The sequence below is a fragment of the Pararge aegeria genome, chromosome 18 (genome assembly GCF_905163445.1).
Source record: "Pararge aegeria chromosome 18, ilParAegt1.1, whole genome shotgun sequence".
In the NCBI taxonomy this organism is placed as follows: Eukaryota; Metazoa; Arthropoda; class Insecta; order Lepidoptera; family Nymphalidae; genus Pararge; species Pararge aegeria.
In genome coordinates this window covers 14,296,848-14,320,681 of record NC_053197.1, presented here as the reverse complement: position 1 = coordinate 14,320,681, position 23,834 = coordinate 14,296,848, and the positions used below count along the sequence as shown (strand labels likewise).

Below are 23,834 nucleotides of genomic sequence, written 5' to 3'. Positions count from 1 at the left end.
TCGTCTACTTATCCGAGCGCGAGAATGTCAAATACAATTTATATGGAAACGAAAGGGCGTCATCTAGTGATAATACTGTTAATCGGTATTTCTTGTAACTTTCACGCGGTCTAATAAAGAAACATAGGTAGAAAATTAGTAAAGCTTTTTGTGACAGCTTGTCCAGGGAAGAACTATTACCACCATACCTTGCGGTCTGCCGCCAAGCAGCTTTGTTGCAATGCTGTGCTCCGTTCTGAAGGGCGTGGTTGCCGGTGTAATAACAGACACATGAGGTATTATGAAAATTATGCTAAATTTGCTATACTTGAAGAGATTACACCATACAGATTCTCCGATATCTCTTAATTTTCATAATAAATCATGGAATTCCGCAAAGTAACGTCTGCTCTTATCCTATTGGATATTCTAGGCACACGACGCTTAATACGTACGCCTCAGATTGATACAGGGAGGCACCCTGCAGGACGTATGCAAGGCATGCTTATTGCATGCCCTGCGTGTTGCCCTGTATATAGGATGGTCATCTACTTGGCCCGCAAATTATTGCTAAAAAAAACTTTGCTGGGAGTTGTTTAGAATGCAGTTTATCCTCAGGCTGTAGTTATGACTCTTGGCAGAGTCTGTATTAATCTGTATCCCGGAGGATCAAGTGGTACATGTTTCTAAATAGTCCACAGCGTCACGTCAGAACGGGAACATACAGCGCTTGCACAGGTTTGAATTCATTTATACCTTAGATACAAAAATCGTTTTTTTTTTGTTTTGGAAAGGGGGTAGATACTACCCGACGGGATATTTGTTAGTTACAAAATCAGTCGTGATATAAAGGTATTAAATCGATGTACAAAATAGTGATAAACTTTCGATTTAAAACTTTTTCCATAACTTCAGCGGTGTTTACATTTAAGGTCATCGATAATGGAAACAGCAAAAACATTATTGTCTAAGATAATGGTAAAAAATTATTTCCACATACATTCATACGCGCACACGTACGTGTAAATGCGATTTTAAGTCGTTACAATTTACAATCGAGACTCAATTTTCTCTTGGTTGCTTTTGAACACTGAAGTCTTTGAAATTATAATCATACTTTATATGAGTAAGGGATTGTCCTATGGTTTTGTGGACCTTCTGTCTACAAAACTTGTAATCCTTGTTATTTGTATTCACATACAATTGCACTTGGACTTGCAACTTACAATGGATTAATCAGCTACACTCGACAGAATGTCGGACTCGGTTCGACTAACATGATGAAATTAATGAAGGAATTAAAGCTATGAAAAAAATCACCATACTTTAAAGATTCTTGTAACATTAAGCCTGTCAAGATTCTTATAACTTCTAAACAAATCTAAGGAGTCCGAAAACAGATTCCGATCAGAAGCGTAATTAACGTTCAAAATTCATACCTTTCAACCGATTAAAAAGCGCGACATGACTGGATTCGACTTTACAAAATTGCAAACTAAAACGCGACCTAAAATTCTACGTAACCCCTTCAGAAGCATTTCCATTTTCTACTTTTTTTATTGCAATATTTAATAAAGTAATCAGTACATAGCTAGTATTTTTTCCCCCAAAATTTTGACAATTTCACAATTATTATAGTTTAATTTTAACCCTTTTGGTCCTAAATAATTAAAAATGTATACGAAAACTTACAATACAATAAAAATTATATCGATTAACAATTTGTTTAATTTACACCTTTTAAATATAAATAGATAATAGTTTAAATGTATAAGCACAATATCACAGTAGATTAAGAATTTTTGCTTCAGCTGTCTAAGAAGTCATCAAGCCACTTTTCGAGGTCTTCCGGAGATTCTATTACTGGATTCTTCATAGGATTAGGTGCTGAAACAACAGAAAATATACCTATTAATTACACAATATACAATGTTATGTATTAAAGATACAAAGCTTCGTCAGTTTAGTGTTTTTCCTACCTTTCTCTCGGCAATTCCTTATTACTTAGTCTGTCTTATTACGTAGTACGCAAGGAGTGACTGTGAGCTGGTACGTCGTTACATTCTTAAGTTGTAATGTTGTACTAAAACTAATTACACCTTTAGGAGTGTAATGTGTAAGGAACAAACATTGCGCATCTGGTTAAATTTGTTATTATAATATTGCTATCTCGCTTCAACGTATGAGGTCGTCCCTGTCACTCATCAAAGCCCGTAAAGCGCGAATTTATCGAAAATGCTCCCAAAATTTATCATTGAAATATTTTGCTGTGGTGTTATTGATTAGTAGTTATTTAATTTAAAAATACAAATATATCGAGTAACGTCTGAAGACAATAGAAGCAGTGCGCTATTTAACTTCTAATGCAGCTATTAAAATAGATTCAAAGTATAGCAGTTTGTTTCCAGCAACTTCTATCTAATAGTGCACTTTGTTACAAATTTGTCATGTTTGCGGTTGTAATTTAATGACATTCGGTGCATTTATGAGACCGGGTCGTAGGCGAGCGCAATAAGCTAGAAGAGTTTTAAAAAAATGTACACTCGTTTTTACTTTTCCAACATATGGGAGAAAAATCTTGGTATTGCTATTGACTGTTTCATTTAAAAGGTCGCGTCTATGGTACTGATATTTAAAGCAAATCCCCCTGTTATCATTTTAAAATTGGTAAATATAAATTCTATGCATGCTGATGAATGTTCTATTAAAAAGATGTCATACCTTTAGGAGATTCCATTTGCTTTGGTATAAGATCAACTGGCTTCATAACTTCTTCTAAATGTTTCTTTTCAACCCTTGGTTTACCTACAACTTTGCTTTTCTTATTGAGATCATCATTTTGTAAAAATTCATTGAAATCATTGTCTATTTTATTATCACCATCAATATTTTTAGCGGTATTAGAAATTTTAAGATTTCCTGTTTCCTTGTCTACTTTGTCTTCAGTTAAGTTTGAATGATCTACAGGTTGCGAGCTTTCATTTTCTGATTTCACGGTATCCACAAGTGATGGTTCAATAATAGCATTGCGTTCAGGCTTTTGATTCTCCTCACTTGCTTTATTACTATCTGGCTCTTCACAATCTTCTAGTTTAATATCTTGAAATTGATTGAGCATTTGGTTGTTTTTATCATCATTGGCTTTCTCATCAGTCTCTATTGTTTCAATTGAATCAACATTATCGTCCGATTTTAAAATGTTTAATATTTTAGCCTCAGCTTCTATTTCAGGTGTGACAAACTTTTTATCTTTGTAGTATTTATGTTTATATTTACTTGCTCTATGAATCATAGTTTGGATATCACTCTCATTAAAGAATGATGTGTCAATACTGTTTCGCTCATAAAACGGTATGGTAGAGAGAGCTATGGATAAGTTATCCATGTTGATATCAAAATATTTGTCATATGGCGAGGGGCCAGTGGATATATCCCAAGATTTCTCATGCTTAAATTGAAAATGACCACCAACCGTGAGAGGTGCTTGAATGAGAGTCTGGAAATAAAGAAACTTTTGTATTAAGAACAGAGATATATTTAACCTAACCTAACCTTTCTTTTCTGCTTTACACAGATTTTTATAATAAATGCCACTATTAAAATTAATAATTTTAGGTATCTGATTGCCAATGACTGTTGCTTATACAGGTTAACTGGAATGTTTGGCGACATTTGATATTGCAGTAGCGATTTTAACATGTTCTGTACATCGCTATGAACACAAATCATACCTTACCTCATAATCAGCTCCCAAGTTCTCTTGCTCATCAATTTCTTCATAGCTCTCAATTGGCATTTCATACTTGGCCCAATTGCTTTGTATTTCCTTCTTCTTGTATTTAGTATTGGCTTCTTCAGTAATTTTGAGTATTTCATCAGTTTCTCTCTTTAAGTTTTGATAGAATTCTGGTGGCGGCGGTTCAAATACTGGCTTTTCTGGGGCTGTAACTGTTTAAGTGATATTATTATCAACAGCCTAGAAAAAGTTCTCTGATATGAGCTGGCGCCCCAAGGTAGACTAAATATTAGCTAATATTTATCATCACTAGCAACCCTTGCAACTTTGTTGCACCAAATCGGTTATTACCCGAAAACAAATAAAATGTCATTTTCTAAAAATGAATCCTAGCTAGACTGATTTATCGCCTCCGAAACCCCCTATATACTAAATTTCATAAAAATCGTTGGAGCCGATTCCTAGATTCCAATTATATATATACAAGAATTGCTTGATTAAAGGTATAAGATGTGTGTCATGTCAAAACAGACTCATTGATCTTGTGGTTGGCATGTTTAGCTATGGATTTCTAGGCCCTGGTCTCGATTTCTGGGTTAGGCCAAGGATAATAATGTATTGGTTTTTTTTTCTATTAAAACTCAGTACTATCCCAGAGTTGTATAATTTGTAGTTTCCAACCACCCCTGCATATTGAATTATATGTTAAGTTGACAGGTCTTGGTTATTTTCTTTCACATGTGATAATAGTCCCATAGTAATTAAGCCCACCAACCTGCATTGAAGCAGCATTAATATGCTGATGGTAAGATGAGTGACAACGACAGACAAGTTCACCTGCTCTCTGATGCATTTAGAAATGGCAATAGGACTTTTAGTTATTTTATTATTTAATAAGGTACTGATGCTATGTACCCATTTTAAACAAAAAAAAACAATTTCTGATTAATTATTATAGATTAAATTTTTGCAAAACCACAGTTATGCTTGCTGAAGCAATAATTAATTAAAATAAATACCCAAATGTAGTACAGTTAGGGCAGGTGGACACGTAATGTCCCTTTCATTTTCTTCATAGGATATATATCTTATATGCTAGCTGTGAGTGAGTATAGACTCTATCTAGAAGTAAATTGAAACAAATTACAAAAATTACCTTCAGGTAGTTCAGGCTCCTTCTCAACTTTTTTCTCGACAGCAGCAGCGTGCTGCCGGCCTCGACGTTTTCTCTGATCCTTAGGCTCATTTTTACCCTTTTGTCTGAAGATTGTTTATGAACAAAACAAATTAATAAAATTATTGTTTTTTTTACTTAAGGTTCATAGCAGCTGCTTTATACTTACTGGTTTTTCTTCGTGTCCTCTGGCATTTTTTGCGCTGTTCTCTATTATCGCTCTTTATTATTACAGGTAAAGTCTTACTTAAGTAGCACACACCTAAAGTAAATGATTACTGCCGTTAATTTCCTAACTAATACACTGTTGTAAACTGTAGTCACTTTTGGATTTGTTGTCAATCTAATTCCCGTTTATGGCTTTTGTCTGTGCCAACTGGGCACAAGGTAATGTCTTGTAGATGGACAAGGCACAAAGGAGATTGATCGGTGAAACTAATGAGAAGTTAATTATGAATATGTACCAAGAAATAAATAGTTGTGATTAGCTTGTTAAGTCGTCAATCTAAAATTTTTTGGTTATGTTTACAATTACAGATTACAATTTATAAATTTATATGTCATCAAAACGTCAAGTGTCAACCTCAATGTAATTTTTTTTCCTAATTCTTTCCCATGAGGAAAAGGCAGAGGTATATCACTGTACAGTCTGGTCTTCAGTGTTTAAAAATCATGTTTTATAAATGTGACTTTGCTTTACTTTCCTAAAAGTTGCTGTCAAACATAAATCAAAAGAAGAAGAAGAAGAAGTTGCTGTCATGATGTTCTGTCATCTATAATCTGCGATACGTATATGTCCGTTTGGCCAAAACGAACGTTTCCGGGAGAGATGGAAAAATGAAAAAAAAAATTGAGGCGGCAAGGCGGCGAAGCGAATGGGAGAGATATGGGGATGAAGGGGGAACGATAAGAGCTCTGCAATTGTATTGTATTATCGTACAAGAAGTATGAAATAAAATTGTAATTAATGAACACTGGATTTGATTTATAGAAATAGTAAAAATCGAAAATCTCAATACAAGTGATCATTGTTATTCTGACCTCTAGATTAGGAAATCCCGTATCTTAGGGATTCATATAATATCTTGTGCACTTTAACAAAGGCATCTTTACAATGGTGTGTTGAGTTCTGTAGCGGTAAAGTGAGAATAGCATGCTAACTAAAATTCGTATGTATGTTGTGTGTGGGTATTTGTGTGGGTGTGTATGTTCGTCTGTGTGTGTGTGTGTGAGTGTGCGCGCTCAAACTACCGATTATTAGGTTATATGATGTTGGAAACTAAATAATATGTTGTGAGGAGATTTTTTACACACTTTTTAAGTCTATGCCTAGTAAAATGAGAAAATTTAGTTTTTTTATTTAAGCACCTGTACTGTTTCTGTTCTAGGTAAGGCAATATATTGCCATCTGGTAAAATGGGGCACGAACTATGATAATGTAGAACCGCATGCAGAATATACAGCGAATGGTCAAAAGTTGTGAATCTTTATATAGCTGTTCTGTCCATTACCCTTTTTAAGCATCACTTATCTGTGCTCTTATAATTATAATTATTATTTATTTATTTATTTATTTAAGTCTTACTCGTACAGCTAGCAAAACGTATAGCTATATACTAAGTCAGTTACAGATGTACATTACAAAAAATATTAGTTAATTTGTTTGAATATAATTTATGAACTAAATCTTACTTAATATGTGAACTAAACTTATTATTATATCATAAAGGTATATATACACCTTTTTGATATACGGTATATTATACCTCTTATACCATTTCTATCATCAAGGTAGTATTAGTATTATCAAAGAACATTTCACTTTGCTGTATTGAAAGAATTAATAGAAAAGTTTCGCAGTTTAATACCATACTCCTATGTCGTAAGGTTCAATTTACAATTTCATAGCATCATGTATCTTTAGTAAAAATAAAATGATACAAAGACAGCGTAGGCTTTCAAAGCTTCCCTTGATTGTGAGCACGTCATCCCACGCGTGTTAGGTATTATTATGACGCTTTAAAGATTGTTATCTTTGGTTTTACTGGACAGCATACATTGCTTGCTCAATGCATAATCTGGGTTAAGGTTTCGAAGATAAATCGTCAATGGATATTTTTTTTTCTTCAAATTTTGCTTGCTTACTTTACTTAGTTTTACCGATGCGGGTGACAGTTATAAAGCCTTACTTACTTAAATTTAATTCAAAGTTATCAAAACAAAGTTATGTGTCCGACATAAATCTGTCTCGTTTTACACTCATTTTACCTGTATAAAGAAGAGGCATGAACTAATGTTTTTGGATCGTCATCCTGAAAAGTATAGGAATATACAAAGATCCGATGACAGGATGTTTATAAAGATTAACGTCCTTGGCACATGCCTCCAATTAGGTAGGCGGGCAGTGTATAACCAATAAGAATTACTATCTAAACCTAAAAAAAAATAACGCTCACGCTTGCTCAGTATAACGATCCGTGTGGTGGTGGCACTAAATCCTTATGACCTATCTAGGTTAAATGCACGTTGAATGTATGTTTAGTTTGACTATTAAAATGCCCTAAACTCAGGAAATATCAGTCCGATTTAGAAAATCCAGAGGGAGCCGATCGATGCGGAGGGTTGGAGTAGATTGTGTAGAATAGCTGAAGAAACTTGGTATAGGAAACATTTATTACTAAGAAATTGTACACAGACGAAGTCTAGGGGAATCGTTAGTCATCCAACATAAAGCCCTTACAGCTGTTGGCAATTAAACCAAAAAGACAAAATTATATTGGTATATAAAATAAATATTTAATTAAACTGCCATACCTTCTCCCTAACATTTTAGACCGCTACGAACTTAGTCTGCACCATCAGACGTATCGCCAGATGAGATTACAATCACGGTCTAATTGTTTGTGGATAAATTACAGTACCATGGCATCTTCGCCCGCAGAGCTAATTGGTTGTAGCTACATAGAATAGGTGAGACCATACAGCACGATTTTGTTCGAGGCGGCCTGCGCGTTGGCAGGGACGCCCTCGTGGGACTTGGATGCGTAGGTGTTAGCGCGCGTGCACGAGCAAAGGGTGGATGTCCGAATGCGGGGAGAACACCCTTCGCCGGAGAGGGTCGCTGGACTCGCTGGGTGTTCTCCCCGCGAAATTTTTTAGGAAATTAGGTATTCTACAACTGCCTTGTATGTATATAGGAGATATGTGTATATTTGTTAAAAGATATCCAAATTATTTCAAAAGAAATTGTAAATATAATACGCATAAAGTCGTCAGATATCCCAACAAGCTATGTACTGCAAAACGATGCAATAGTACATATATGAAATATGCTTGCGGTATGGCTGTAAAAATATATAATAAACTACCAACCGATCTCGAAAACATGAATCTAAATATGTTTAAGAATAAATTAAGTAAAATGCTTCTCGATTAATTTTATATCATGATGTTAAAGAATATTTATTATAAACTGAATAATTTTAAATATAAATTATGGAACATTTTATTCGATTGGTTATTCATTTATTAATTTACTGTCATTTTTAATTTTATCATGTGTTTGTAGTGTTTAGTTTAATTTAATTTTACATTTAATTAAGCCACACTATTAATTTAGTAGAATGTTATGCTCTCTGAACTGACTATATTGTTTACCAACATCTTGATATTGTACAAAAGATTTTATATTTTATATATGTACAGAAAGATTGATCTCCGGACGATAGATGCGGGGACATCTACCGCCTGTGAGAGACCGGTCCTGGTGCTGGTGGGGTACACCTTGTTCTAGGTGCGCTTTTGGAAAATTAGGGGGCATGATATCTGTTGCCCCCGGAGATGGGTCCGCCTTAACGGACGCCGCTTGCTGGGGCGCGGATGTCTGCGAAAGCGTTTTTGTGACCCAGTCGACGAGTTGGAACACCGTGGGGTTTTGTCGGTAGGAGTCCGACATAATTATTGCACCTCCCCGGGTGTTTTGGTATCCATGAGGATATCCCACGTAAGAAAACAAAAAAGGCCCATCTGGTTAAGATCTGTAACACTCAATCCGTTAATGAATTTAAAAAAAAACCGGCCATGTGTTAGTGAAACTCGCGTACGAAGGGTTCCGTACCATTATCTATAAAAACTGCAAAGAAGTAATGTCTGTTCTCTGGGATTAATATTTGTTTCGTTGTAATTTAATTTGTAATTTTTAATATCAGAATATCATCTAGATATTCTGTCAATATTTTTAAGCGTCTACCTGTTGCCGTTATCAATATCGAGAAAAAACAAGCAAAATAATCACTTTTGTTGTATTGGAGCCCCCTTAAATATTTATTCAATTCGATTATTTAGTATTTGTTATAGCGGCAACAGAAATACATCATCTGTGAAAATTTCAACTTTATAACTAGTTATTAAATAGTATCAGATACAGCACGGTAACAGACGAACAGACAGACAGATGGACGGTCAGTAGAGTTAAAAATAGGGATCCATTTAACTCTTTGGGTGCGTAAAGAACCCTAAAAAGAAACCATCTGTGCCCTTGCCAATAACCTATTTGTAGTAGATGTACCAGGAAGACAGGAACACGGAAGGAAGCGCTCGGGAGCGCGAGCGACACGGGAGGGGTACGGGGTGCCGCACGCACGCGCCGTGCCGGGGGCGAGTGCGGCTGCGCGCAGTCTCCACGCGCCCGTCCCCAAAACAACATGGCGCCACGCGTCCCTCAAGGACAAATCTGACGTCCTAACATCCCCGTGGAATATAACCAGCTGTTCTGTGAAGTGCAATTATTATTAAGTGCGTGTTTTCAGTGTTGTGTGTATACTTTGCATTTCTGGAATACCGGTGCACGTTAGCTGGCAGCTCCACCTCTGCCCGGCAAAACCTCAGCTGTTGACATAAGGTAAGGACATAATAATATTATTAAATTATAAATCGGAACGGATAAACGGATCGGATATTACGGAAACTATTAATTGTACCGTACCTATTTTTATAGAAGATTTAATTATAATGATAAAGTTTTTTTACGCTCGTCAAAAAGCTCGTGGAAAACGTTAACGGTGTTTCGGTTACGTCCAAAGAATCCCAGACGTTTGTACTCGTGGAAGACCACCCACTAGTTAATTGGTGATGGTCGAAAAATACCTCACTGTTATAGTACAGATCCCTACTAAATGAAGAAAAGTTAGACCTCATGCAAATAGGACAAAATCTGGAAGAAAGAAGACACGATAGATTTTAATACAGAAAGCTTTGCAAAAGATCGCATTTACGACGAGAACTTAATTTCACAGTTCATATTGCAACTAATAAACAAACTCAGCGTTCCAGATCAATGGTAGGATAATTTTTCACATAATATTGTTAAGTTAATGATTTATGTAAATCACAAAACAATGAATCTACTAATTCGAGACCCCTAAAATTCGTAACATTACTCGTAGAGCCCCTAACGCCCCTATTGTAAAATGAACTGCCCCTTTGAACTTGCCTGCAAATTTGTTCGCAACATTTATTTTAATTCTGAAAAGATTTTGAGAGGAAAAAATATAAATCCTAAGGGAACTCCCAAATCACATACCTTCTTCTAAAAAAGCTATTATAGGGCAATGGGTCTTAAATAAGCGCTAACATGTTATTCCCCTAGCTACCTTTTTGACTGCAGCAGCACCACCAAGAGAGATTACAGTCAAAGGCTATTTTATAGTTAAAAAAAAAGGTAAAAATTATTCACCATCATTATCATATCAACCCATTCCCGGCCCACTACAACGCACTGGTTTCCTCCCACAGTGAGAAGGGTTTGGTCCATAGTCCAACACGCTGGTCCAGTGCGGATTGCTGGACTAAACCAGAGGAGTGCACAAAAGCACTGCCTACAATTGACAATTGCATAAAATGGCATATTTTCTCATCCTATACGAGCTATATATCAATTGTAGGCAGTGCTTTTGTACATATATGAAGTGCACGCCACTGAGCACAGGAGGAGGATTTTTACAATTTTCCTGCTGTAAGTATACCCTGGTAAGAAACGAAGTGCACGCCACTGGACTTCACACGCCTTTGAGAACACTATGGAGATCTCAGGTATGCAGGTTTCCTCACGATGTTTTCCTACAACGTTGAAGCAAGTGATATTCTAATTGCTTGAAACGCTCGTAAATTAGAAAAGTTAAAGTTGCGCGCAGGGTATCAAACTCGGTCCCCCGAAAGTGAAGCCAAAGTCTTCACCACCAGGCTATCAACGCCTTACAATGATTAAACTGTAATATTTATTACTTCATTTATTATTTCAAGCACGTATGTATGAATACGATTACTTGGTCGTTCGCACACACTTTTTTTTCAGCAAGCTAATGTTGTATGTTCAATATTCATATATTGTGGACGTGCTGAAGACACGCAGCTTTAGTAAAATCACTGTTTTGTATTCTTGTAAATCCAGGTAGAACCGCTAACAAGCTATAATTGGCGAAAATTATGTAATACGTCTGGATTAAATGTTACACGATACATGTTACCATAATTACTTTTTTTTATACGTATAAATGGCGGACTTAGCAAATTACCCATCTACAGGTGATAATTGACAGCCGGTTGGCGCAGTGGGCAGCAACCCTGCTTTCTGCGTCCAAGGCGGTGGGTTCAATTCCCACAACTGGAAAAATGTTAGTGTGATGAACATGAATGTTTTTCAGTGCTGGGTGTTTATCTATATATTATAAGTATTTATGTGTATTATATTATATAAAAAAATATTCATCAGCCATCTTAGTACCCATAACACAAGCTACGCTTACTTTGGGGCTAGGTGGCGCTGTGTGTAATGTCGAAGTATATTTATTTATTTAATTGGAAATATAAATAAAATTTATATATATATATATATTCATAATATATTATAAAATATTATTATATACCTTATTATACTTATTCCAGAAATTAGAAAGTTCAAACGAACAAACTCAAACTTTTCGCTCCCTACGAATAAACGTGGTTTAACTTCATGATAATAATTAAGTAAGTAGTTTTTTAGAGCTTTTTTTACACTTCCCTGACAGCGCTTTTCAGACATTGTAAAGAATTCACTGCAAAACTGTTAAACTCAAATTGCTGCACCAACCCCTTCCTTCGTCTTTCCTAACGTCAAAGGTTGTCAGGAAGAGATCGCTTTAGCGATAAGACCTCCTTTGCACGCCCCATGTACTATAGAGGTATTTAATTTTACCCAAACTTTGGGGAGATCTGATGAATGTGGTTAGAGTTAGAGGACTCCTCTGCGGACAGCAGCAAACCCCTCATTTAAGGCTTAGCGATACTGAATACTTTAATTTTAGACCTAAAACTAAATTAATTGCCACAATAAAAACAAACGCAGACGAAGTCGCGGGCAACACCTAGTAATATAATATTTTTCATCAGCTATTCTACTCAATATACCCGAGTTTCCGTGTCGAATCTCCTGGCCGCGCTATAACTTTCATTACTCTGCTCCTTATCGTCGCGTCGTAGCGAGATGGTGCCGGTGCAGCCTTTACCTGCATCTGAAACATAGCGCTACTTCACTTTTAGCCTAACCTAACCTTCCTCTTTCGAAATTTTAGAATAGAAGGATCAAACAATAAACTCTTCGCTCCTTACGAATAAACGAGGTTTTTTCCCAATTTAGCCCAATTTTATTTTCCCTTTTAGCGCCGAATAAATTATAATAAAAAAAAATTTTTTCACTTACAATTAAGACGGAAGTTCGAGAAAATTTTGATAGTTAACAATTGTTTAACTTATTAAAAAATTTACTTTTAGTAAAATTTCCAACTGGAATAAATTATTTATAGTGTTTAGAACACACCATCATTTTTTCAAGTAAAAAAAAAATATATTCAATACTTTAAATAAATTAAAACTTTAAATTATCGTGCCCTACACGCTTTTGACGCCGCCCGCGCAATCTAAAAATGTCGCGCGCAGACCTATTTTTAGCGTTAAATTAAAATTATAAATAATGGAGAAAGAGTTCCGGGAGTTGGGAGTTTTTTATTGGAAATTTCCTCCTCTTTCAGAATCTTTTTTGAAATTACTTAAATATTAATAGTTTATGAAATATTGGCAACAAACGAAATGCCAATTTTTTTTCATATTCAATTGTTTATAACTTTTTTGCAATTTTTTATTTGAATACACGCTTTTGGCACATTGTTCTAGGCGTCATTCCCGATTCAATAGGCTATCGCACATAATTTTAAGAGCAGTATCTCTATTTTAACTTGTCGACTAGACTAGTAGGTACAAATTTTTTGCTTCATATATTACTACATATTTATATCGTATAATATACCTTTGGGTACCTAAGTAAAAAGATTGCTCGTTAACTTAGTGATTCGTTCTAGTTATTAGTGTTTAACATGACCAACAGCTGAATCACCATTTCTAAGTAGGTATTCCGTATTCCAAATAGGTGTGTTACTAATCCCGAACAATGAACGCTAATCCGCTGTAATCTTAAACAAACCTATACAAGTACAGCTCAAATAGTTTGCATTACAACCGCGCGCCACTTTGGCAATGTAAAAAAGGTGTATTAAACATTCTTCCACAGAATTAAGAACGTACAGAAACCGTGTACGCAACTAATAAAAAACCACTCCTCTTTAGTATAGTGTTTCTCGAACAGGCGGTTAGTCACTTCATACTATTTAGCAGTTGACAGTAATTATTTTACCTCTAATGTTCTAAAAGTCTCCAATAAAATGGAGATAATGGGAGAATGCTGAAGGCTGAGGCTGAATGCGAAAAGCCGTGGTCCACCACAGTTGGACGCACAGCCAAGTGCCGATTGGTAGACTTCACACACCTTTGATAAATTTTTGAAGAACTCTATAGCATGCAGGTTTTCCTTCACCTACAATTAAATAAATAAATATACTACGACAATACACACATCGCCATCTAGCCCCACAGTAGGGTACTAAGTTAGCTGATGAATATTTTTATGAATGATATACATAAATACTTATAATATACAGATCAACACCCAGACACTGAAAACATTCATGTTCATCACACGAACATGTTCACATGGGAATCGAACCCAAAATCGGGCTGATTTTGATGATCCTTTGTCTTACAAATAGATAGGATTAAGATAGTAATAATAATAATAATAAATATATTACGACAATACACACATCGCCATCTAGCTCCAAACTAAGCGTAGATTGTGCTGATAAATATTTTTATGAATAGGATACTTATAATATACATATAAACACCCAGACAATGAAAAACATTCATGTTCATCACGAAAAATTTTTCCAGTTGTGGGATTCGAACCCACGGCCTTGGCCTCAGAAAGCTGCACGCGTCAATCGGCCGTCAGATGTAAAAACTATTAACTGTTTAATAGACGGCTGAGTCTTGATTTCGATTTTCGGGTGGACACTTGCCGATAACCACATGAAGGGTTGCTGCGGCGTCCGTTGCTACAGGGGAGTGGGGCGAGCGTGAAAGCCCGCCATGAGAAAAGCCCCAGGGCTCGGGGGGGAAGTGGGATTCGCCCATCGCCCTCACAGCTCTTACAAGAGCTTACAAGTCCTACATAATAAGTTTATGCGCATGGCCACGAGCAGGCCGTGGTTCGTGCGCAACGTAGATCTCCACCGAGACCTATGACGTCTCCTATGACGTGTATACTGTATGTCGTGCCGCGTCGCGCGAACTAACTGACGGTTCAGAGCCCCGAATACTCACGATTGTTTAAAGGTGTAATAGATATATAGTAGGGAGAACATATTATCTATACAGGTTAGGTATATGCTTTTTTACTCTGACGCATACTATATTTAGGCAAAGGTGTTTGCTCTGTGGATTCTTATGATTCAGAGACGCTATTTCAGTCATCGGAAGGGAAGTGAAACTCATCGTTTACATGGAAATCGTTATTGTTTCTATCTATCAATGATATTTATTGTGTTGTTATAATTTCCTTAGTCATTAAATTTAATATCCGACGCTTCTAGAAAAAAAATTGCATATTGCAATGTCGTATAGGTAGGTACTAAGGCAAAGGAAGCGGTAATGGCCCAGTGGTTAGGACTTCGGCTTCAATCTCGTGGAGCCGAGTTCGAATCCCGCGCCCCTAACTTTTCTAAGTTATGTGCGTTTTTAGCAATTAAGATATATCACTTACTTCAACGGTGAAGGAAAACATCGTGGGGAAACCTGCGTGCTTGATCGTTCTCCATAATGTTCTGCAAGACTAAAATCGACTAATCTGTCTGGTGGGAGGCTTTGGCCGTGGCTAATTACCACCCTACCGACGAAGATGTGCCGCTAAGCGATTTAGTGTTCCGGTGCGATGTCGCGTTGAAATCGATTAGGGATTAACTACCATACTCCATTACAGGTTAGCCCGCTAACATCTTAGACTGCATCATCGCTTACTACCAGGTGAGATTGCAGTCAAGGGCTAACAGTGAAAGTAAAAAAAAACGGTCATACGATCGTAAGCGAATTTAGAGAAATACTTTAAACCAGTGGGCGTAACTGACTTAATATCTTGCTCATTTATTCAATGTTTTTACTGCGTAGTCAGTTAAGTACGCACCGCGATCATAAAGACGCATGCCACTGTTCCTTACAATGTATTGAAAAGTTATAAATCAACTTAAACATGCATTGTTAATTGATGTTTTGCTTCATTGATCTTTTACCTTACGAATGTTATGTGAAAGTGTGCACGTTGAAGCCGTAAAAGCTATAATTATACTATCCTAATTTTTATTTTTCTTCAAGTCGAGTTATACTGGTATGAGTTAAGTAGTGTCTGGTGGGAGGCTTCGGCCGGGGCTAGTTATCTATCAGCTGCCAAATAGGTGCCGGCGCCGCTTATTGATTAGGCGTTCCGGCACGATGTCGGATAAGAAGTATGGCTTGCCATACACCTAACAGGTTAGCCCGTAACCATCTTAGACCTTAAAGTTTAACTTGTATAAAAAAAGAGAAAATAAAGTGAGTTATCAGAAAAGAGCCTTGTCTGCAAGGTCAGTTGGCAAGTTGGCCATAAGTGAAAATTTGTAGAGTGATATAAAAGTGACCTATACTGTCCTTCCAACAAACACTAAGTACGCCAAAAATGAAGTTGTACGTTGCTTAGTTATGGCGTGAAGGAAGGACAAACAAACATATTTTCGCATTCATAATAATTAGTAAGGATACTCGTGCTCGAAAAAATAAACAGAAAGGTTGGAGAGAAATTTCATACGAACAGAGTCTTGCTTACACCGGTAACAAACATGTATTTTAAGTTCTTCATATGAATAAGTACCTACTTCTCGCAAAAAAGTTGAGTGCCCTGAAATGACTCCCGCGGAGTTTTCTGCCAAATTACAAAGCATCTTGGCATGACGCATTAAATAAAGGAAAGGCTTGTATCTACGCTTTTGCAGTTGAATTTGCCACTTAGAAAACTATACGCTATTATCGCATACATAACTAATTTGCTATAATCCGCGAAGACCAAAAAAATCTGTACGTTGCAATTAGTACACACACACACACACACACACACACACACACACACACACACACACACACACACACACACACACACACACACACCCACCCACACACACCCCCACACATGTCGTTTTGCGCCGGGCCCGGGTGTTCCAAATATAGGGAGTGAGATTGGTTGAAGGGTCATAGGTAGGCACCTATTTACTTTGAAATAGATTATTTCTCGACGGAGGATACGAGAATTTAACATTGAAAGGATATAATTATACGGTTTCGAAATTACGCATGCGCTTTGAAGAGATTATGTTAGTTATAACAACCGGGTACCGAAACACAGGGATTTATTTACCGCCACCGCTAATTAATTATTTAGTACAGGCAGTACCAGCCTGTACATTTTTAACATTTCTTGTTGAAAATGCACAGTACCAGCCTCGACCTCCGAATCCATCCAAGACCTTTTAAACGGTTGTTGTTACATATATGTTATCATTAGACTAACGCAGCATCCAAAGTATAGTTTTATTTCACAGCCCTTATTTTTTCTTGCTGACATTGCAAAAAAGTTGTGCGTGGAGTCCACCAATCCGCACTGGGCCGGCGTGGTGGACTACGGCCTTAACCCCTTCTCATTGTGGGAGGAGACCCGTACCCTGTAGTGGGCCGGTATTGGGTTGATATGATGATGATGACAAGTAAAGTAACAGTACCTAGGCACAGTGATATGCACACAGTATGCAGATGATATAAAATGAAGAAAATCTGCAGTACGAGTTATAAAAAACTTAAGGAGAAGCATTGTAAGAGTTATAAAAAACCCACCCTTAAGTATTTATAACTTGTACTGGAGATTTTCTTCATTTTTCATCATCTGAATACCCTGTGCATACCCTCTATGCACGCAACTGCTTGGGCAAGGCATTGTGCGGAATAGAACTGACTCATAGACACAGTGCAAACTACAAAGGATGCTGGATAGTGCATTTAAGGTTTACGCCGTTGGAGACATTAATAAACTTGGACGGCTGCCAACGAGACGCACTTACATAATATCCAATGACACTTAAAGTACGTCTTGGAATATAAACGGTAGGATAACAAGCTCATAATGCATTAGCTAAGCAAATAAGTATCTACTTGGAAATTAAAATGTTTAATTACATGTTTCTATGGATTAATGTGGCGCCTCCGGTGTTTCCAATGACAATTTAACAAATACATAAATTAAAAAAAAAAAATTTAAACTCGATTTAGACTCTAACCACTCTCGATTTAGACTCAAGCCACTGCTAGACCTTCGAGACAGTCCCGGACAGTTAAGAGGGACTGTCTCGAAGGTCTAGCAGTGTCGTGCACTTCATACAAGCACAAAAGCACTGCATAACCTAAAATTTTTGTATGACTCATTAATGCGAAGGATTTTTCCATTTTATGGCACCTACCTTTATGCATACCCTGGTAAAAAACCCCGTGCACGCCACTGAGTTCTAGTGGTTTGCATGTTTGCCTATGGATCACGAGGTCGTGGGTTAAGATCCTTGGACGGGTTTTCTGTCTACAAATGTTCGCTGCTTGCCCCGGACAGCACTTTGTACCGTTAGTCCCTGTTAGTATCATTCGGCATCATCATCAACCCATCACCGGCCCAATACAGACCACGGGTCTCATCTGACAATGAGCAGGGTTTAGGCCGTAGTCCACCGCGCTGTGTAGTCCTAGTGCGGATTGGTAGACGTGACGCTTCAGGTCTCTATAAATCCTATAGAATCAACTTCTATAGAAGGGGTGTTCTATGATGTGTTATTGTAATTTGTAAGAAGAATTCTGTTACAAATTTGAACTAACGGAAGAAAAAATTAGAGATCACCCCTATTTTTTTACACTCTACTAGAAACTGAAGATTTAAAAAAATTGTTTATTATAAAATACTTTATGTGCAAATTGTTAGATGGATCTTGGAAAATTATTTATAAGTTAAAAAAAATTCTTTTGAATTACTAAAAGTGTAGATAAACAGTGCAATCTAAAAAAGTCGAGACACATGACCTGAATGATGATTCAAAGCGCAGAATGCAGAAAATCATTTGACGATACCTCAAACAGTTCACCGTATGACTCACTCCTCGTGATGTATCACATTAGTAATCGATTGTGAACCCTAAACCTGTCTGGTCTAAATAAATGCCTACATCACTGAGACGGAGGCCGGTTCGCGAGGTCCTTGAACCTCCAAAATTCCCCTCCAACGTTAAAACTGCCTATATTTAGAACTGCACGTTTATACCAAATTGGGACGCAGTGTGACACAAAACCTAGACGTACGACCTTACGAAACACTTTGAAGAATAGGAAAAGTCTCAGCAATTATTACTTATTTATGTTGTATTATTTTCTCAGTTTCTCGTATCTTATTATTCTCCTGATTCATTGTAAAAACAATTTTGTGACCAAATTTCATCATCATTATGATCATCTATCGGGTCTATGCAGTTTCCTTACGATATTTTCCTTCACCGTTAGAGGTGCCTGCTGGGATTCGAACTCGCCCACCCGAACGTAAAGTCGAAGTCCTACCCACTGGGTTATAACCGTTTCTACCAAATTTAACATTAATTAATTATAACTGAACTACCATCCTCGGTGTACACTAAGTTGGTATCGGAAAAATTTATGGTGTATTGCAAAACGATTTGGTTTACTGGAACCTAAAACCTTTTCAGTGTTTTAGCTATATGGAGTTTTCGAGATATTAAATAAGTAACTTTTGAACGCATTATTTTCTCTGGCTTGAAAACTTTGCACGTAATAAAGGTATAATTTGTATTTCTAATTCCTCAGTACCCATGGATCAAATTACAGGACTACCTGAAGTCTGATAAAAATTTCCATTAATCATTTTCAATCTATCAGTTATCACCTAATAGGCATTTTGATACCGTTCTTGGGAGGGTTATTAAATTAAATTTCATCGTCAAAGATTCTATTAGCATCGCTAAGCGGGAATTGCCTGCATACATTAGCAAGTGTTATGTATATGAATTATCTCTTTGTTTTCCAGCCACAGGACGACTCTATGAATGGCATAAATAACTTAGTCAACGACCAAGACAAAGAGGCCGAACAAAAAGATGAAGCTTGGAATATAAATCACGCATTCTGCCTCTATGTAGCTAGGGAGCTAGTGGCAATTTAGGTTGATGATTTCATCGTCCATTGATACACACATAATATGTGATGCACTTCATAATATCAACCGATAGACGTCCACTGCTGGACATAGGTCTTTTGTAGGGAGTTCCAAATTCCACGGTTCGGTGCCGCTTGGATCCAGCGGCTAACGACGCGCTTAAAGTCGTCTGTCGACCAACGCTGCGCTTACCAGTTCGGGGCTGCCATTCCTGCACCTTGGGACCCCAACGTGCATCCTTTCTCCGAACTATGTGCCCGGCCCATTGCCACTTCAGCTTCGCGACTCGTTGAGCTATGTCGGTAACTCTGGTTCTTCTACGAAACTCCACATTTCTGATTCTATCGCGTAGAGATACTCCGAGCATAGCTCTCTTCATCGCCCGCTGAGTGACTCTGAGCCTTTTTATGAGGCCCATAGCGATGTGATGCACTTACTGTACGCATACTGTATGGTTTCGATGTACTAAATGGGATCTAAAACTGAGCGTTAGTTAATGTATTGCATGAGGGACTGTTCCTAACAGACCCACGCAGGGTTGGAAAATTGTGATTATGATAACTGCTGGGGTAGCGTTATTTTTTTAAACTTAGATTATATATTAGATTTCCATTTTAAAATTGTGCACTAGTTTTGATTTAAAATAATCAAATAAGACTAGTGCCTCTAGTTACGAAGACTTTAATGTAAATACAAAATTCTCCGAAATGAACCGAATATTATCATGATATGCGAATGCTGAGTGTAACAGACTAAAATGGGATTAGAAACTTCACCGCTTTGAAGTGGCGGTTATTCGACGAACATTAAAACATTACCATAAAGAGGGTAGAGAGCGGGCGGTCGGTCTGTCAAAAAATTATGCCAAGCCTGTCTATGAAGAAGATAATGCCTGTCTATGTAGACCCCACGTAGGATTAGAGCAAGAAGTAAGAAATACATTTTGTGTTTGAAAAACGCGTAGCGTACTTGACCATAAAATCATTCCAGAAAAAATAACACCACCTCATCTAACCAATACGTACCTACGGCCTATTACTCGATCTCAATCCTCGATTGTCAAGACCACTTTTTACTGAAGAATACTTCTTGTTTCATTGTACCCTGCAGATGATCTGGCATGCCTTTTTGTTATTCTACTGCCTTCGCAATTTCTCTTGTAGTCGTGCTTGGAATAAAGACTGCCGGTTGAGAGGCATTCGGAGCGTCCCTTAATGAGGACTGGAAAAATCAAATAACCAATAGCGAATTGTTAATTGATTTTTGCAGTCCTTTCTGAATAATGAAACATCGGTTTGGGCACTAAGGATTCTTATATCAGATGTGAATTTACTCACGTAACCTTGTCTATAGAGTTAAGAAGTTTAAAAAGAAGCGTTATTAAATATAGTTCGTGTATTAAATATAGGCTAGCATAGACAGAAGATAAAAATTATATCCCGCGATTATCCACCCCAAAGTACGGAATAGGAGAAGCTTTATTATTAACGTTTATGCATATTATACTAGCGGTCCCACGCGACTTCATCCAGTATAGGTCAAACTTAAAAGATAGACATATTATGTTGTCGAAACTTTAACCGTTCACGCAGCGCACGCAGCGGCAGCTCTCAAAACGAAAAAAAAACCCGATTTTGACATTCTTCATTGGTGCAATGTTCTTATTGGTCTTATGGTGATGATATAGGTATAGCCTTCCTCGATAAATGGAAAACACTGAAAGGATTCGGAACAGTAGTTTCTGATATCATCGGGTTCAAGTGAACAAAGAAACCAACTTTTCAGCTTTACATTTTAATATAATATTTAGATATAATTTCCACTTGTGCGCCAATGCTCAGAGAGTTGATAAAGCTGTTGGAGAAGATAACATTTTAACCTTCCTCCGGGGAGAAAACCTCTACCTCTCTGTAAAAACGATATTCATCATCGTTATTTCATTATTTGGCAGCTTATTGGCGCAGTGGGCGGCGGCTCTGCTTTCTGGGTCCAAGGCCGTGGGTTCGATTTCCAAAACTGGAAAATGTTTGTGTGATAAAAATGAATGTCAGAGTCTGGGTGTTTATATTTATATTATAAGTACTTATGTATATTATATATTCATAAAAATAATTATTAGCTATCTTAGTAGCCATAACACAAACTACGCTTACTTTGGGGCTAGATGGCGATGTGTGTATTGTCGTAGAATATTTATTGATTTGCTTTATTATTATCAACTATCAAATTATTATGATATTTATTTTAATTTATACTAGCTGTTGCCCTCGACTTCGTCTGCGTTTGATTTTGTGTTTTGATGTGGCATTCAATTTAGTTGTAGTTCTAAAAAAAATAAAGTATCGCTAAGCCTTAAATAAGGGGTTTGCTGTTGTCTGCTGAGGAGTTCTGTCCTCTATCTCCAACCACATTCATCAGATTTTCACAAAGTTTGACCAAAATTGAACACATATTATAGCTTCTTTAGTACAAAAATAATTATTTATATCGGTTATAATTTGTCGGAGTTATGGTGTAAAATCGTCAAACACTTTCATCTCCTCTCCCAAAAGAACTGAGCTTAATGTCGGGATAAAAAGTATCCTATATTACTTCTAACACTTCCAAGAATATGTTTAGAAAGTTTCATGAGGATCGGTTAAGTAGTTTTTGCGTAAAAGCGCAACAAACAAACTTACATTGACATTTATAATATTAGAAGGGGTAGGGATAGGGATTTATACTACAATCATTATTACCGGCCCATTGCACTACAGGCACAAGTGTTCCCTCAGAATGAGAAGGGCTACGGCCCTAGACAACCCCGCTGACCAAGTGCGGATAGACTTCACTCGCTTTGTAGAGCACTCTCAGGCATGAAAGTTTCCCTAACGATTTTTTCCTTCACCGTTAAAGCAACTGATATTTGCTTAAAACGCACATAACTCGAACGAAAATTAATAGCTACGTGCTGGGGATCGAACTCGGTACCTCCGAAAGGGAAGCTGAAGTCATACCCATATATTACATATATTACAATAAAAATCGAAATGTTCCTTAAGTTGTACTAACTATTTATGAGAGCTTCAAAATATTGTAGCGGTCATAAAAAACCTGAGCTAGGTGTCTTAATAACATTGCAGAAACCCTAAAGGAATTTGAAGTGTCATATTGTTTCCCCATATGGTAAGGTAATAGGAAACTGCCAAGCTCACGGGCGTACCGCGTGCAGTATTTCGTTACGTCTTAGGTATCGTTTTTCGATCCTCGTCTGTTCAAGTATGTTTGTTTCAAATAACTCCATTTTTGCCACGTTTCATATATCTCCCAGATATTGCACGTAAATTTGTCTGCGGGCAATTTCTTGGGGAAATATACGTTCCTATAATCACTTTTTACGCACTTAATGTTCAATGACACTGCGAATAACTTTTACTTAAAATCAGTTCAGTATAGAGATTTTGTATATCATTCATTAACCGTTGATTATCAGTGGCTGCAAAAGCTCATCATACAACCTTCGAAGATCCATATCAACCCCTAAAGGTGAATTACTTTATTTAAAAATTTTCAACCATCTGCCTCGTGTATCACATGCACGACAGTTCCTTTATTTTATTTCGTGATAGATAATATATCTAGAGAATATATTCATCGTTATTATCACTATTATTTTTGCCAAAATTGAGAAATAGTCATATAGGTAAGTAATTTTATAAATTCTTACCTAGGGACTCGTAAACTAATCACAGTACCACGTGTGCGATTTTGCGTGTGCGTTACTTACGTTCACTTATTCGATCGCGTGAAAGTTCACTACGATTTATATAGTATCGGAACAGCGCCATCTGGTGACAGTACGGTTTCTTAGTTTTGTAGCTACGTGGCGCTCCTTCGATACCATATACATAAATTGTAATTAACTTTCACGCAATCTAATAAGTTGACATCTGTCATCAAATCTGTCCGTTGCTACGTATCGTCTGTTAATTAAACCTTAATTTATACTTTTAAAGGTGTATATAAACAGACTAATAATTAATTGTAAATAATTTATAGGAATGACTTTACATATTAATGCATGCTGTGATAATCTGTAAATAGTTGAAGATTTAGTATGTAACTCATAACAAAAAAATTAGGAAGTCATAATGTATCTACTGTTTTAAATTATAAATTAATAAAGTAAACGTAAGTGGAATATATATCACAGTTGGCACTCTATCATCATTCATAATAAAGTTTAAACTCGACTTGGTGTC

General features: G+C 36.8%; 2 protein-coding genes across 3 annotated transcripts in view; one reads left to right on the top strand and one right to left on the bottom strand.

Moving 5' to 3' along the window:
• Nucleotides 1-1,689: 1,689 nt before the first annotated feature.
• LOC120631694 lies at nt 1,690-5,431 on the bottom strand. 2 transcript variants are annotated; one of them, XM_039901369.1, is made up of 5 exons: nt 5,059-5,431; nt 4,872-4,975; nt 3,716-3,927; nt 2,701-3,475; nt 1,690-1,866 (listed from the first exon to the last, which is right to left on the bottom strand). In XM_039901369.1, exons 1-5 carry the CDS (start codon nt 5,082-5,084, stop codon nt 1,787-1,789), a joined length of 1,197 nt encoding a protein of 398 aa, XP_039757303.1. In that variant the 5' UTR covers nt 5,085-5,431; the 3' UTR covers nt 1,690-1,786. The 2 variants fall into 2 exon arrangements, with proteins under 2 accessions (XP_039757303.1, XP_039757304.1); XM_039901370.1 differs by having other exon boundaries at nt 3,716-3,921.
• A 4,143-nt stretch (nt 5,432-9,574) lies between these two features.
• Nucleotides 9,575-23,834, top strand: part of LOC120631615 (disheveled-associated activator of morphogenesis 1) — a 179,414-nt gene continuing 165,154 nt past the window's right edge. The window contains exon 1 of the mRNA XM_039901271.1: nt 9,575-9,789. The gene's annotated coding sequence lies outside the window, so the exon portion shown is untranslated. The remainder of the gene's footprint in view (nt 9,790-23,834) is intronic.